The sequence below is a fragment of the Corapipo altera genome, unplaced genomic scaffold (assembly GCF_003945725.1).
Source record: "Corapipo altera isolate COAL_440 unplaced genomic scaffold, ASM394572v1 57, whole genome shotgun sequence".
Taxonomy (NCBI): domain Eukaryota; kingdom Metazoa; phylum Chordata; class Aves; order Passeriformes; family Pipridae; genus Corapipo; species Corapipo altera.
In genome coordinates this window covers 340,512-357,715 of record NW_020884905.1, presented here as the reverse complement: position 1 = coordinate 357,715, position 17,204 = coordinate 340,512, and the positions used below count along the sequence as shown (strand labels likewise).

General features: G+C 38.0%; 1 protein-coding gene across 2 annotated transcripts; it reads left to right on the top strand.

Moving 5' to 3' along the window:
* Positions 1-2,006: 2,006 nt before the first annotated feature.
* On the top strand, positions 2,007-16,211 carry RNPC3 (RNA binding region (RNP1, RRM) containing 3). Of its 2 annotated transcripts, XR_003528995.1 has the most exons (16): positions 2,007-2,306; positions 3,307-3,354; positions 4,484-4,602; positions 5,228-5,308; positions 6,052-6,163; positions 6,627-6,695; positions 7,336-7,484; positions 8,355-8,480; positions 9,354-9,490; positions 10,300-10,461; positions 10,625-10,719; positions 10,800-10,858; positions 11,299-11,431; positions 12,318-12,390; positions 15,038-15,772; positions 15,972-16,211. XR_003528995.1 is itself a non-coding variant. In XM_027651539.1 (15 exons), the coding sequence occupies exons 1-14, from the start codon at positions 2,007-2,009 to the stop codon at positions 12,375-12,377; spliced, it is 1,650 nt and encodes a 549-aa protein (XP_027507340.1). In that variant the 3' UTR covers positions 12,378-12,390; positions 15,972-16,211. The 2 variants fall into 2 exon arrangements, 1 of the variants encoding a protein (XP_027507340.1); XM_027651539.1 differs by lacking the exon at positions 15,038-15,772.
* The last annotated feature ends 993 nt before the right edge of the window (positions 16,212-17,204 follow it).

The window sequence follows — 17,204 nt, the reverse complement described above, 5'->3', positions numbered from 1 at the left end:
CTCTATTGTTTAAGAGTCTACAAATTTAATATCTTGGAAAGTAAAAAGAAAATAACATATTAGTCATCTATTTTGCCTGTTGACATGAGGGGGAGAGAAAGGGCAATTTTTTTTCTTTCTGCATCTTAGAAAAATCACATGCACAATTTTATCACCTTGACTTGCACGATACTTTGTTAAACCTCTGCTTTAGAGACGTTCATCTTCAGCAGTCTGGTCTGTCAGGGTGAAGAGACTTTAAGAGAGTTTTCCTCTTTCTTTGGGGGGGATTCTGTACTAGGAGGGAGAGGTGGGATGAACAGCCATCAGATATCAGAATTATTTGAAGTGAAACTGTTCTTGTCACTTGTTCAATGTAATTAAAAAGTACGTATTTTTCTCAGACTTTTCTGAGCGGAACTGAGAACAGTGTTTCTTAGTTCTGAAAGGAAAACATATTCGAAGTGATATAATTATTTCCCCATCTGGCGAATGATGTGCAGATTAATAATTGGAATGTACCTAGAGAACTAGAAGGGAAACAGGGAAGTTTGGTTTGCCTACAAGTTTCACAGACCTGCTGCATAAGAAGTTGTCTGAAGTCATTACCCAGGAGTGAACTGAAAGTCAGGCCAATTTAAACAGGATGCTGCAGAACAGCCACCACAGAATTGCTTTTGCAATCCTCATCCTCCCCATCTGCTACAACTGCATGTTGACCAGCATATACCAGAAAGTCTTCTGGACTTTATACAAACCACAAGTCACACAGAGAGTTGGCTAGGCTGGTCGGTGTTACTTTTAAAGTTTTAACAGCCTTAGAAAAAACAGCACTGCTGGTGTTACCAAGAGAGAAAGTACACTGCCCTATTTGCACACTATGTTAATTATTCCACCTGTTTCCATGTTCATAGATTTTTCCCAGCTTATCCTAATAACAGCAACAAAAATGCATTAATGGATCCTTTAAGAAATTGCTCCTAAATTTCTGCGTTTCTCCTAGAACCTTTTTAAAGATTGTTTTTCAGCCAACTCCTTCCCAAACTCATTTGGATGAACTTGGACTGTCATCAGATGTACTGAATGAGATCCCTGTGACCACCCACTATGGCCAGATCTTTTCCCAGATTGCCAGTGTTCAGTCACAAAATAAGCACGGCCTAAGACCCTCCAGGTGTACTGCACAGGTGCCAGGTCCGTTGTGACTCTTCAAGAAACAGAAGGGGCCTTGAAGACTTTATGGACTGAAGGCCTTGTTTTTTTTCTATTGAAAGCTACAAGAAACAGCCATTCCCTATTCAGCAGGGAATGCTGCACAGCCTTCCAAACATGCTTTTTCTGTGGTGGCTTCAGTGCACCTGAGCGCAGGACCTGCAGGCTCTGCACAGCGGCATCTGGCGAGTGGCTCTGTGGGACCCACAGCCAGTGGCAACAGTGACACAGGCAGGTGGTGCTTTTGCCAGCCAGCAAACAGCTAATTAGGTGTGGTAAAAGAGATTTCATCAATCAAGGTTGGGGATTCCCCCTCTTTTGAGATCACCACCTTTGCCCTCCGAAGCAAGGCAGGGTTGGAGCAGCCCTTGTGGCTGCAGTGGTTACTGGCTGCGATCAGCCTCTGTCCTCACTGCTCACCCTGGGATCCGTCCCAGGTTGTCATTGTGGCTGTGCTCCACCCACACCGCCTGCCTTGCCCAGACATCAGGGCAGCAGGTTAATGACTGTCCAGGTGAGGTGTCAGTAGCTCGCTGGTCCGTCAACTCTCTTCAGCTTAGAATTTGGTCTCAGGACAAGCTCTGAACTGTTGGAGCGGGAGGGTTTTGTCTCGCTTAGGGGCATCCTTTGGGACGTAACTCAGGCAAGCCGTGTGGGAGCAGCCGGACAGCCCCCACTGAGGGGTCCCGCTCCCGCCCCGCCGCGCGCGGCTCCAGCCCACTCCCGGGCTGTGTAAGTGTCGCGAGACTTGAAGCCTCAGGCTCCGCCTCTGCTCTCGCGCGAGTTGCCCCTGCGCGCGCCGGTCCCGCGCTGCGATGGCGGCGCCGGGCTGTGGGGAGCTGAGGGCGGGCGGGCCGGGCGGTGTCCCGGGGGCTGTCCCGCCGCACTCCAGCTGTGTCCCGGGTCCAGGGGGTGTCCCGGGGGCTGTCCCGCCGCACCTCAGCGGTGTTCCGGGTTCGGGAGCTGTCCCGCCGCACCCCGGCGTGTCGCGGCGGCGCGGGCGGACGCTGCTGGTGCGGCACCTGCCCGCCGAGCTGACGGCGGCGGAGAAGGAGGATCTGCTGCAGCACTTTGGGGCGGTGTCTGTGCGCGTCCTGTCGGACCACGGGCGGCTGGTGAGGGCCGGGGCCCGGGGCAGGCCGCAGCGGGGCCGAGCCGGTGTGCCGGGCGGGGAGCCCCGCGGGGAGGGCGGGAGAGCAGCGGGCTCAGGGTGCCCCGGGCCGCAGCTTCAGCCTCGCTGGCTCGTAGCGATGGGGCTGTGGAAGAGCAGTCCTGAGGGGCCTCTTGCAGGTGTAGGGGCGCACTTTCACAGGTGTGTCTGTAGAAATCTCTGGTTTTTTTCTTTTTCCAAGTTAAAAAACCACGAGCGTATCTGTTTGGTGACAGATGCTGTTCGGAAAGAGCCTTGTATTCCTGCAGAGCTACAGATAATTGATGTCTGCATCTTCTGTCAGGGTCATGCTTTCTTTATAGGATATCAAAAATACTGACTTTGTTACAATCATTTTGGGTACCAAATCACGTGGTGGCAAGGTGAAGTAATTATATTTGTTAAAACAAATATAACTTTGAGATGAACTCTGTATTCTGTGAGGCTTTGATTTAATTTGAAAAGCTTGCATCCTTTTAAAACCTCAAAAGTAGAGGAAAATGTTAGTTAGAAACCATTCAAAGCACAACAATAGTTGCAACTTTTGTAGTAGGAATAGTATTTTAGAAATTGCTCTGATGAAAATGTGCTACTGAGAGGTGCCGAAATAAATTTCTTGTTTGAAAAGAGGATTAGACCTCTTTATCCATACGTACTTTTTTGCAGCTTAGGATAGCTTTTGCTGATAGAAAAAAGCTTTTTCTGTGTTCCTCAAGCAGCTGAGTTCCTGTCTTGATTTTTGACTGCTGGAGGTTTATATCTTAAATTCTTAAGAAAAATGTTTTCTAGTCGTTCATGTTTGCTCCACATGGAAGTTAGGTGACTGCTGTCTGGAAGCTTTCAAATATGTAAACTTGAACTTACAAATTTCTTGTGGACGTATATTTTACATGCAATCTCAACTTTTTGAATGCAGTATAATATATATATATTATATACAGTAATTTTTTTTGCTTGTTTTCTAGAAACATACTGCTTTTGCCACCTTTCCCAGTGAAAATGCAGCTGCAAAGGTTTGTATTGAGCTTGTTATTGAATGGTTTGGCAAAGCACTTTTCTGGATTGTCAGTTGTGCTCTAAAATGTTTTGCACATCATCTACTACTCAGTGCTAGGAAAAAACAAGGCCGCACAATGTAGTATTAGAGTTCTGTTTCAGGATTTGCTTGCAGGACTTGATGAAATGAACACTTCTGTAGATTCCTAAGAAAGATAAGTTGAAAATTGCTTGTGGAAGTCATCTGATCCAACCTTTCACATAGAGCATGGTAAACTTAGAGGAGCTGAGGCTGAACTGGGCCCTGTCAGGGATGTATGTACATTTATATACAAACGAAACCAAACATAATTTTCTCGTTTCATGCATAATTGCATATTTGCCATAAAATTCCCTAGTGACGTACACAGTTCAAGGCTGCCTTGAATGCCAACTTTATTAAGAAAACTACCACATTAGTGGGAGACTTAGATGCCAAAAAGGTGATGCTAATAATGATTTTTAAATACTAATCTGCTAAAAAGCCTGTGTCTAGAACTTCCGCCTTATGCCCTGGTGTTTGGGGTTGTTTTTTTTTTGCGTTGCTTTTATTTTTTTTAGGCTACATTTCAGAGGAGTACTCAAAAAGTTACTGTGTGAGGTGAACAGTGGTGAATTAGGTTACTTGTGTCAGTCGTTAGCAGCCTGTTGTGTTCTGGACTTGCAGAATGCTGGATCTTCCTACTGTCACTTTTAAGAATCTTGATCTTAAGATTCCCAGCTGCTACTAACAGAGTTCAGTATGTTTGTAGTTTATGAGCAAGAGGCTGGTTACTTGAAATCACAGAGATGTACTAGTTTGTGTAATAAGTATCACTGGTGAGGCTGCAGTCCTGCCACTGTGTTCGGATGACCTAACTCTGCCATGGTTCTGGCTGTGCAACCTTGTCTCTTCCTGCCAGCAAGAAAGAGGCACTAAAAGCAGGGCTGTGAAGGCAGACAGTGCAGGGCTGCCTGTGTCCATAGCGGCACAGACTGAGCTTAAAGCAGTTGGGACTGCATCCTATGGCTAATTTACCAGTCAAAGGAGAAACAGTTATGCTTTAAAATTATTCTCATGTTTTTCCTCTTCCCTTTCTTTCTTTTCTCCACTATAATTACTTGAAGGCTTTATCAAGGCTGCATCAGCTGAAACTTTTAGGTCACACCTTGGTTGTTGAATTTGCGAAGGAGCAAGAGAGTGTACAGGTCCTTAGCCAGCCTTCTGTCTCAGAGAAGTGTAAAAGGTATGTGCGTAATATAGTTATGATTGTGGTCAAGGAGAGGAAATTCTGTATTCATGATACTTTGGTAGTCCTTTTAACTCAAAGGAAAAATTGTAACCACAAAGAAGTGTTAACAAGGAGGTTCAGATCCACAGATAAGTGACTGCATTCCTCACATTAGACCTGTGTCATTACCTCTGGAATATGTAACTAAGTGATAAAAGCTATGTGATAGTGTTTAATTAAAACAACTGTAGTAGAGGTTTCAAGTTACTTAGTCTGCTGTCTGAATATGAACAAATCAGTAGTTTAATACCTTTGAATTTTTAAAGTCTGGACAGAGCGCAGCATGAAATCATTTTAGTTCTTTTCCTATGAGTAGGTTGAAGTCAAGAGTGTTTTAATATAGGGAGGCTTATTTAAATCTGCATAAATACTTATTTTAGAAGACTGTGGCTGCTATAATTGTCCACGTGTATTAATTCTGAAGCATTGATAATGGCTGTAGTAATACCATTGATAAAGATGTTAAAAATACCTGTGTTAATCAATTTCTTGTATTTATTAATAGATTATGCCTATTTTATATGCTACATGAAGCATTTACATTTAGCCCTCTTTTAATTAAGATTAAATTAATTTTCAGTTCAGAAGAACCAGTGAAAGAAGAAGAGAAGGTAGAACCAAGCTGTGTTAAAATAGAGAATGGAGTTGCACCTAACCATGGGTTAGTGGTTTTTTTATTTGTGTTAATTATTTTATTCTGTTACAGGTTATTTTGAAATGTGTTATGTACTGTTGAGCAATAGTTTTGTTTTCTAGTATGCTACTATTCCACAGGCATAGCTGTAGGAATTGTCTTAAAGTTGAAGTCTCAATTCCTCAAGTTTAGAATCCTCATAGTCAAGTAGTAACTGGTGCTTTGAGCCGTGAAGTTGTGGATTGCACAGTAGCCTTCTAGCACTATGCATTGTTTTCTCAGGAGGAGTCTGAGGGCTGGGTAGATTGTCCCAGTGTTAACAGCAGAATACCACTGATTTTTGGTTTTCCAGATGCGGCTGCTTCTTTCCTTCCCCCCCTCTCCAGCCCCCCCAGCCATTTGCATTTCTGCATACGTGAAGAACAAGTTTTTTGGAGGCTAATAAATTCAGCACTCTGAATATTGAGTTTATGATGTTGGTACAGCCTCCTATGCTGTGCTTTTGGTTTTGGATGCTTTGATTGTTTCTATGTACTTAGGCTTTCTGCTTAGGTGGATACTTTCGTTGTGCCCAGCCCAGTAAGTCTGTCATGCACTGGGGCCTATTCCCTGGTGTTAAAGTCAACGTAAGGGGCCCAAAGCTGTTCTTGGGGAAATAATGATATTTCAGTGTTGCTTCAGATGTAATGAATAGTTAAGCTTCTAGTAATCATTAAGTGTTACCAGTGGCAGTGGTGTTAAGATGTCTTGTTTTTAATTTTTTTCCTCAGCCTCACCTTTCCCATCAATTCCTGCCTCAAATATTTGTACCCACCACCTTCAAGTGCAATTCTAGCAAATATAGCAAATGCCTTGGCAAGCGTGCCCAAATTTTATGTCCAGGTAAGTAAAAAACAGGAAACAAAATTAAGTATAAAAATCAAATCTCATTTCTCCTCTTTCAGTTATGCACAGAAATAATTATTTTTGTCATAGTAAATAATAAGTTACTTTTTCTGTGACAGTGTAAATCAGTCTTAATTTTTTACCATGTTGAGATAATATGATTTTATTGACCAGAGGTAGCTTACTGAAGACTTAACTGGATATGGTCTTCCTAATTAGATGTGACTTGAGTACTTGGAATTTCAGTTGAGAAGATGCTTTGCTTTTCTGATTAGCCTTTTTAGGGTGTTGCTTTTATTTACCATTAGTATGGCGTCTCAGGTGAAGGCTTTCACATTGTTCATTAACATTAAAACTCTGCTGATTTACAGCTGCCAGAAGTTACTGGCTATGATACCTAGCAAGGAACTGTTGTCACTTATTTGTTTAAGGAAACCTTGCTTATTTTGAATAATTTCAGGTACTTCATCTAATGAATAAAATGAATCTTCCTCCACCCTTTGGACCGATTACTGCTCGCCCTCCCGTGGTAACTTTTTAAATATATGTTTTAAGTGCTGTAGAAGTGATTCACAATTTAAAATATCAGTAATGTGATAGGAGATCTAAGTTCTAAAAGCTGGAGAAATCTCTAGAGGATAGCAAATACTGCTGCATTTCACTGGGTACGGTGTGCATGTTGGTCTTCTAAAGAAATCTTTTTGACTGTACTTAGAACAAAGAAATACATATATATGACAGTAGCACTAGAATGTTTCAAACTTTTGGCTCACTGTAGAAACTGAGATGGCTTTGGAGCTTAGGCCTCCACCTGTATTTTTTGACCATATTCCTCTCAGGAAAATCCTTAAAGCTGAGTGCAAGATGAAAACACAGGACCATGGGTTTGCCATATTTCTTATTACCTCAGCTTGAAAAAATTAAAACATTCACTGTTGTGCTTCAGAAAACACCAACATTTTCTTTTTGGTTGTGGAAAGTTTTTCATTAGTAATGTGGTTTACCAAAATAGCATCTAGATCCCTATAAGCATACTTTGAGAAAATGCTTCTTGTCATATTATAATTTATTGCTTTGACTGTTTTTATTAAGTAAAGGAAAAGAAGGTACACACTTTTTATTTTCATACGAAGTTTAGGTACTTTTTTAAACTTTTTCCCCATAATTAGTATGAAGAGTATTTACCAGTGCCTGTGCCACCTCCCCCAATCCCACCTCTGCCTCCTGAAGAGCCTCCTTTGCCTGAAGAGGAAGAAGAGCAACTATCTAGTGGGGATGAATCGGAATATGAAAGTGATAATGATGAGGAAAAGGAGAGGTACATGTTTTGCAGTCATTTGCAGGCTTTTGGGCTCACTTAAAGTGGTGGGTGCCTTTACTCTTCTAACTTCTAGTTCAGCAAGTGGTGGAATCTCTCTTAACATTTGCAGTACGTAGATATAGTATCTAGTAGATAGTATATAAAAATCTTGGAGGTGCTTAGAGAAACTCCAGATCAACTTAATAACAGAAGGACAGTGCTGTTTTAAATGCAGTAAGAAAAGGAAAACGACCTATTGGTGTGCAATTTATCATTTGTTCTCATGTCAAAAAAACCCCACAGTGCAGTTACAAGGAAGCATTAGTTTGTTTTTTGAATTCTTCATTGTTCCATATCTTTACTGAATTAACTACTCAGCCTGAATCATATATTAATCATTGGAGGTTGTGTGCTGAGGATGCTCTTGCAGTTTTGGGACTAAATTGCATCATAGGTGTGGGGTTTGTTTAATCTTTAAACTCATACTAAAATTAAAAAAACAGGTTTTTTATTTGCTATTTAAACTGAAAAGTAAATCAGAAAGTCACTATGCTTTATTCAGAAAGAGACATGCATTTGGAAAAAAGCACTCCTGTTGAGTGGAAATTGTGTTATAAATTAAGGTTCAGCTTGGGGTGTCACAGCTTTCCTTACAGCTTCAGTGTCCTAATTAGGAGCATGCTTGGGGAAGGAAGGGCGTCACTGACCTCATTACAATTATAGATTATTAGTGTAGTTTCATTTTTAAGGTACCTAGTTTTATAATCATATTCTGAAAAGTTCTGTTTCAAGGGCTTTAAGGAGAGGGGAAGGGTTTTCATAATGAGTATTTTCAAATAAACTGTAAACAACTTTCTTTTGGTTTGTTTTTTATTTTTGTTAATATAGAATGACCAAGTTGATGGAATTAGCAACCCTTCAGCCTAAAAGACCAATAAACACAAAGAGACGTGGTGTTAGAAAAAAGCAAAGAATTAAAGACTTACTGAATGTTCCTGTGTGTACTCCCCACAGGTTTGTATTTTTTCTGTGGTTTTTTTCACTTTTTCAGAAGCTTACTCTTTTTACTAAATTGTGTTCTCTGCATCATGTTTGCTTTTTTAAAACAAGCATTCTTCACTGATAGCTGAATTTGGCAGATGAAGGGAAGATGGTCTTCCCTTATCCTCATGCTTGGTTTTATTGCTCAAAAAGTCCAAATTTTCCTGTAATTTGAACTAAATTCTGCTGAACTACCTTAATCTGTAAAGTGTGCCTATTCAAGCTCTGTGTTTCTCTTGCTATCAAACTAATAAAAATTCCTTTTCATAAAAAAGATAACTAATTCTGTATCACAGCTGTGACAGAAGCAATCTGGGTCTATTTTTTTGAATACTTCTTAAAATAAAAAGTTATAATAGAATTATGATACTGGACTTGGTTTAAGGTAAGTTTGGTTTTTGGAGCTGCAGTTCTGTGGCACAGTAGTCACCAGTGTAGTATTTCTGTATGGTGATGAGTGATTGTGAATGGATTTTTCCTAATAGCCACCTGCTTCCTCCAAGTGATTTACTATATTTTTTTAAAATGTGCTATATTTTTTTACACTAGGTGAGAGCAGCAGCAAGGCCAGTTATTTTTCATATTTAAGTAACTGCTAAAGTTTTTAATAAATGCCTGTTTGTGTTGTAATGTGGTATGCGATTCTTGATTTTGCTCCTACTGCCAGCAATACCTACTGTATTTTGTGTTCTGATCGACTTGAACTGTGTTGGGTGAGATTTATGAAATGGAGAACACATGTATTTCTGGTAAACAACAGCATAAAATACATCTGGAAGAAATCTTGTATTTGAATATGCATTCATCAGTGTCTGAATCTTTAATTAACATGTTTTTTTTAACCAGTAATTTGCACCCTGCACTGTCACCTTCAGATGTCTTTGAGCAGCCACATCATGTAGGTCATAAAAAAATAGAGTTTCATATTAGTACTGACATCCCAGCTGTTCTTCAGACAAACTCAGAAAAAGAAGAAAAAAATGGTAAGACTTTGTACTTCCAGTGTATTTAATATTAAAATCGTCTGGGTTCAATGTGTAGAAAGGTGCTGAAATTTAGGCTAGGAAATTCTTTTCTTCTTTTGTACTGGAGCTTTCAACACCAAGTTGTGTCATGTTTGTGTTTGCTGTTTTTCCTATGTTACAAGCTTTGTAAAGGATACAGAGGATTTTAAAAGTCTCTTTCTTTCCTATGTGCTCTGTAGGTTTATGGTGAATTGCACTGCCTTTTAAATGTTAAGATGTTTTTAGCAAATGTTACAAATGCATTCTCAGTATTTTATAGTGTAAATGAATTTATCAGGGTAATTTCAGATTTTCCTTTTCCAGCTCTTTGAGAGCAGCATCCAAGTGATTGCCAAGTCCTTCTCTGTGGTGCACTGATTATCTGCTATAATAGTGCTGGGTGATAATAGCAATGAGATGTGATGGTTTTTTATAGGGTTACGGTCAGTCTGTGTTTCTCAGTACTTTATAGTAATACTCATTTTTTTAAAATCAAAATTAGATAAACCACTGAAAGGGATACAAGCTTGAGCAGGAAGGCTTGTTTTATGCTAACTAGCATGTGCCACAGCTTTCGTTTGTAGTACATTGGGTTTTATAGGACCATATAGAGCAGATGCTTTTGTCAAACCAGGGATTAAGACTCATTTTCTAAAGGATGTGTTCAAATTGCTTTACAAAGTCTACTATATTAAAATATTACTGAAAGGAGTATACTTCTTCTGCTTGCTCTTGATCCTCTTGTGAATAAACATAGAAACCGCTTAAATAATGTGTTGAAATTTCAGATCTTTCTGCAACCACAGAAGAAATCAATAATACAGGCTTTGGAAGGATTTTCCCAGCTCCTAGCTCAAATGATAAAATGGAAACTGAAGAGGAGGGTGATGAAATACCATCAGAATTTATTTCTAGAAAGGATCTAGAAAAAAACAGACTTTCTAGAGAAGGTATAACTGAGAATGTATTATCTAGTAATACCTTTTTGATTTGTTGAAACAAATAGTTTAAATAAGTAATTCCTTTCTTAGTTGATGATAAGTTATTTTATGTACTGAGCAAATATGCGAAGTAAATGAACTAAAACATTCTCTATTTTTTGTCTTCTTTAAGAAATGGAAAAATTTTCTGTTTTCAAAAACTATGAGCCAGGTGATCCAAATTGCAGGATATATGTGAAGAATTTAGCTAAACAAGTCCAGGAAAAGGTAGGTAAACAAGCAAATTAAATATTTATCCAAAAGGGCTTTTTCTTAGCTTTTCTCTTATACCTACACTTTAATTTCAGGATCTCAAGTTCATTTTTGGAAGATACGTTGACTTCCAGTCAGAAGTGGAACGAAATATGTGAGTTCATTTGGTACTTGGTTAGATTAAGTTTCTTATGTTATCTTCTACAAAACTGTTGAAAATTGTGATTTTTAGAACTAGTCATTGTTTTTTATGTTTCTGCATAAAGAAAAAATGTGTTTCATCTGAAAATCTTCATTTATCTCAAGTACAGAAATAGAATTGTTTTATGAACGGTGTAGATGATTGTATCTGGTCATTTTGCATGCCCTATTTAGTAGTACTGCACAGCAATTTGCCATCCTGCAGTCCGATGTTACTTTTTAGTAAACGGTTCCCCCAGGCAAAATGGTCTCCAAGGACATCATTCCTGCTTGTAGGCTTTGCTCCTGTTTCTGCTATTTCTCCAATTTGATGCATGAGAATCACATTTTTACTGTGAAATAGGAAAGTTTTGTGAAACCTGAGTAATTCTCAATTCTCCATTTTGCCTCTAGGTTTGATATACGTTTGATGAAAGAAGGCCGTATGAAGGGACAGGCTTTCATTGGACTTCCTAATGAAAAAGCAGCTGCTAAAGCGTTAAAAGAAGCAAATGGATATGTCTTATTTGAAAAACCCATGGTGGTTGTATCTTTTTCTTCAAACATTTACATTATATTCTTTGTAATCTGTCCGTCAGTCTCTTGTTTTGCTGTCATAGTGTTCTACAAAAGAGGAAATACAGAAAACCAGTCAGCATAACACAGTGTTATGCAGTTTTAGGGTAGCTGAAAAAAAATAGAGGCACCTCTTCTAAAATAGGAAAGTAAAGGTGATAATATAAGACAATAAGATTCTCTGGTCTTACCTCTGATCCTGCAAAGACAATACAAAAAATAATTTAGCTTGTATGACCTCTGTATTTAAATTAAATACAAGCTTTTTGACTTGGTTGGGCCTGTGTTTACAGAATTAAGAACATAAGAAGTGTTCCTATTCGGGTCAGTTGTCTCTGTTTACACTGGGTCTCCAGCTTGAACTGTCACTTTTTAGTTGCCTGGCACTGTTTTTTGTCTGTAAATCTTTCCTTATTTTTCACTTGAATGTTTCATAGTTTGTTTCATTTTATTTGTGCTCACATTTATCCCAACCTCTGTTCCTTTTACCTTTTTTCCTCCTAAATTCTGAGACATCAAAGTTACAGAATTAACACACTGAGATGGAAGATTGTAGGTATCAAGCATTTATCCCTCTGTATTTACTCTGCACCAAACCTATTTCCATTTAGTTCTCCTTATTTACTTAGTATTGCAAACTCTTGGACAGTCTCTCTTAATAACTTTAGTACTGTGTAACGGTGAGGTCCTAATCTTTGACTAATGGACACTATAGTTATAATACTTTATACTGTAGTAGAATTGATTCACAGGTAAAGATCACTTTCTAGACTGTAATTTGCAGAAGTAATCTTTTTTTTTCTTCTTGATTGGCTTCTACATATCACAGACATTTGTAGTCCTTAACAGAATCTCAGCAATTTGCTCGTTCAGCTAGACCAAAACAGGATGCCAACGAAGGGAAAAGGAAAAAGTAAAACACTGCACAAGGTATGGACTCTCTGCCTGAAAATAAAAATAAATAATTAGGCTTGGATTTTTTTTGTTAGTGTGTGCATTTGTTTTTATGTAATATCTCTTTAATCGCTTATTTAGGAATACTGGGAAACGTTCCATACAATTTTCTTTTCTTAAATGTGTGCTTGTATGAGGAAAACAGAGTGCAAGGTATATAGTTGGTGTAAGTTTAAAACGTTGCTTCTTCCCCTGTTTAAAAACTCAGAGACTGACATTTCACTGCTCCTGATACCATAGGGTACTTGTCAGTCTCTCTAATCCTTAATCTGGGGAGCTAAGGAGAATAATTCGGTGGAATTGGACCACTTACCTTTTAGTAATCTTCCAGGGTTTTGGTATTGAAAAGAGTTGCCTCTTTACAGTAGTAGGGATGGAAGGGGAGGAGTAAAGTGGATGCTGAAGAACTGGTTCCAGCAATGAACTTCTGCTAGCTGTAAAGGACCTTTGGCTTTGCTAACTTTGGAAGATGAGATCTTAGTGCTGTTGCAGCATCCTTTAAACTTATCTGAATTAGTGAAGGATTTTCTGTCAGAACATGCTGCTTAATGCTGCATTGATCAAGGCTTCCTTTGTGGAATGTGTAGGTCCTGATTTTTGGCATTATTATCCCATCATAACATATTGGGAAAGTAATTTATAGCAGAAAGTAATTGCTGTTATTTCTTATGATGTAGCTTTACTTCACTACTGCTTACTCTATTTATTTCCTTGTAACTCATCACGCGAAATGAGCTCTGATTTAACTGTGAGGGGTTTCATGGCCTGAAAACATTTGCATAGTGAACTCTCAAATTCTCATGTGAAGTAATTGATGCAAGAATAAGAAGCACTCAGTTCTCAGTCTGCACCCTCTGATAGATCAACGAGTTCAAATTTAAAGGGCACTGAACTTAATCACTGGTTACAGTTGGGGATTGCTCTGGATATGCCACCAGTTAAGACAAAATAAACTCAAATCTTAGGCTGAATGCTTATGATGTGTTTTTAATCTGGAGGTTTGATCCTTGTTACTTTGAAGAAAACCTGAAGTTTGAAATAAAGGATGTGAACAGTTGGTTTTGATTTGTACAAATTGGTTGGAGACCCCACAGAATGGTTATTGTGTATGTTAATTGTATGTTCCTTGTTGTATCCGTTGTCCTAAGGATTTCTTAATCAGATTATGTTAGAGTTTGTTTCCCTCATATCTGAGATACTACTTGGTCTTAGAAGCTCCTATTTTGTACAACTGATTGTGGTTTGCAAAATCTATATTTTGTAAAATTAAAAGTAATTTTTTTTACAGGCATTCTTCTGTATTGGTCATTGAAAAGAGAGAAATGAGCCATGGCTATAGGCTTATTAGGAACAAGTGTTTATGAGACAGTTTCAGTCTTGTTTCCTACTCCTGCCTTGTTAGCAAAAACTTGTATTTATATTTTATCTAGCATCTAATAAGAAGATTACTAACTGTCTTGATATTCAAAAAAGAAACTTGAAACATTTTAGCTATTGGAAAGCCTGATAGATGAAGCCTGAGTATTTTTATTCTTTTTAGGAATTCCGTGTCTTTGCAACTGATTTTGTACATTAATTCTGAATTCACTAAACATGATAAAAACTTGAATTACATGAAGAAAATAACAAAGTGCTTACTTGGTTATTAATTATGTTGATGGTCAACTCAGAAGCATTTTTTAGAGTGAACAAAAACATACTTATGCAAGACTTAATTGTGCACTCGAAAGTCTTACCTGAATTGCCATCTTGCAGGTGTCATTGGTTTAATGTATCATGGGCAGAACTGCTCCCTTACCTTGACTGTTTGTACGTAGGAATCACAGAATGTTTAGAATGATACAGATTTGTAAGGATCCATGAGATTTAGTTGGAAATATTTGTTTGATTTCCCAACTAATGATGAAATGGACCCCTATTTGTGCATGACTATGTTTTCCTTTTCCTACTGGAATATTCTGGTGGATGCTGATTTATGATGCAAAATTCCATTTTAGAAATCTGAGTCTGGTTTTGTGTTTCATGGGGTTTTTTGTTTGTTTGTTTGGGGTTTTTAAAATTTTCTCTATAGAGATTTTATCCTTTGTGGAAAAGATAATACATATGGTCTATAAAAATACTGTGTAAGTCCTCGCTGGCTGAAATGTCTTTCTTGATTGACTGGCGAAAAGTTCAGTTAGTATTTGGGGTGACTATTTTTCCTGTAGCTAAAATACAACTTTTTGGGAGAAAGGTTATGTAGAAGAAACTGATGCTGAGACTTCTCCAGCTTCTTCTTAGGAAGAAGTGACTTGAAAGCCAGCATTAAATGGAAATGTGATTGGGTTTTGGACCTGATGGGGAAAAGAAAAAGTGAGTCTGTAAAATGGCAAAGACTTGAAGGAGAATTAATGAAATAGAAAAATCTGGTGGTGTCCTAGTAGTTCCAGTTGCAAAAAAATGTATTTACTTTTGAATATGGATTAGTGTTGGTGGATCCATCAGCCCTCATTAAATCTCATAAGGTGTCAGAACTGTATTTTATCAAACAGGCATATTTGCTTTTGATAGGTAGCATAAAGTTATATGTATGCAATACTGAGAATCAAGTAAAATTAAACCACATTCTGCTGTTCTTCTTTAGAAACATTCCTGCGTAAATACTGCAGTAATACTGTCATGCAGAGTGTATCCTTTCTTGTTGTATCCTTTTTTTGTGCAATGTTTCCTGTAGCACTCAACTACATCTAAGTTTTCATACAGAGTAGGTGTGGGGAGGAGTTTACATGTTTAAAGCTTGAGCTAATCTGGTAATTTTGAAAAGAAGAAGATGCTTTTTCAGGGGGAAAAAAGAAATCAATGAGTTTTCTGTGTTGGGTGAATAGACACATTAGAAGTTCTTAGTCTTAAAAGGTGGCCTCCACCTTTTTCCTCAAAGGTCATATACCTTACTAATTTGTGGTCCCATTCCTTAGTGAAACAGTTCCAGCTCAAACAAGCTGATGTATGTGGAGCTGTGCTGAGCTCACACTGAGGGTGTCACTTTGTTTTTCTTTAAATATGAATATATTATATTAATATGTTGGCTAAAATATGTTGCAGAGCAATTCCTAATATTAAGGGGTTGACAGGTATTTAGATCATTTGATGATTACTGTTGTCCTGGTTTATGAGAAACAATCTGTAGTTGATTCAGTTTATACATTCCTTACTATGTCTTTTTTGAGTAAAGAAAAAAATTAATAATAACTTGCAATGAAGTATTTGAAGTTGAACTAATACTCAACTATTAATCACTGCTACCTTTTTGTTGGTTTTTTTTTTTTTTAGATTGTTCTCTGCACTGAGGTAGTGTTGTTGCCAGTGACTTAATTTTCTTGTGGGTTTCATACTACATTACTATTTAACTTTCTGTAATTTAAAATTAATACAGCCTGCATCTATTAAGTCATATTTTTTTCAGACATTAAGCACTTCTTTAAATACTTTAACATCTTTCAGTTTAGTTGTCAAAACAAAGTATAACAGTGCTGTTTTCTGGTTGTTCTTACTTTTAACATGCCTTTGTGATGTTCCAGGTCCCCTTTGTGTTCCATCTCTTTCAAGTATTACAAGCTGGGGGAAGAAGCAGTGTAATCATCAGGACTCTTGAACTGTGCGTAGTAGCATTTCTAAAGTATTTAAGGCAGACTATAAATTGGCAGACTATAAATTTTCTTGTGTTAAAGATTCCGCATCTTTAAAGTGTCCCAAGACTTATATGATAAATGTATGTTAGTTTGCTTGTGAAATCTAATAAATTATTTCCTTTCTCTTTGTTTTGCCTTTCTCTCTTCATTTTGGCTTTTATTGTGGAGTTTTTGAGTTGGACGGATCTTTTTGCTCTCTTGGAACCAGCAGGAGGACTAGTGCACCAACGTGAATTTGTACTGTGAAATTAGGCACTGTTTTACTTATTAATTAACTTCCATTGTTCACCTGCATCTTGAAAAATGTCACTAGTGAGACTGAAGTCAATAAAACAACAGTAGCAGTTAAAGCAGCGTTAAACCTGTGTAAATGTGGTCCTTGCCCTGTTGAACTGTGATTAATAATAATAAATGCTATGGAGGTCAGAAAGTAGGATTTCTTACATATTTGGCAGATTAGTGTAACTGTCTAAAACCATGTGGGAAACATTGAAATGATGTTTACTTGGCAATAGAGAGTCCAGTCTAGTGGACTTAAAGAAAAAGTTATTCCATAAAATACTAAGTCATGATTGATGGTCTAGTAACTGGCTCATGTAAAAGATTTATTTTGTCATCATTCCAGCTGCAGGCAGTCCAAATCACTAGTTGTGATGGCTGGACCAAAGTAAGTGTATCTTTGCTGGTTTTTTCCATATGAATTGGCTTATCACATTACTATAAAATGCTTTTACTGGAATTCTTTTTTAGCTTATTTGTTGCATTCCCATGTGGACTGTGTAGTTGTTTGTTAGTTTATCTTACTTGTTTTTGGACTTGTAGACCAGGAAAAATATACTGAGAGAAGTTTTATGAGAGTGGTTGAAGGATTTATGATGCTTAGAAGTGAGAAAAAAAAAAGTAGCTTATTTTTTTTTGTGTGTGTGTGTGTTCTGTGGCCATTCCATTATGAATAAGCTAAGCTGTATTTTTTGGTGGGGTTTTAATTATTAAAGTAGACAGTGCAGAAGGAATCGTATCCTGCTGAATACGCCACCTAAGGAGTCTTTCTGCTGTGCCTTTTGCAATCGGACATGTCTATCTCGTATTGGCCTCGTAAGTCACCAGCGTGCCTGTAACAAA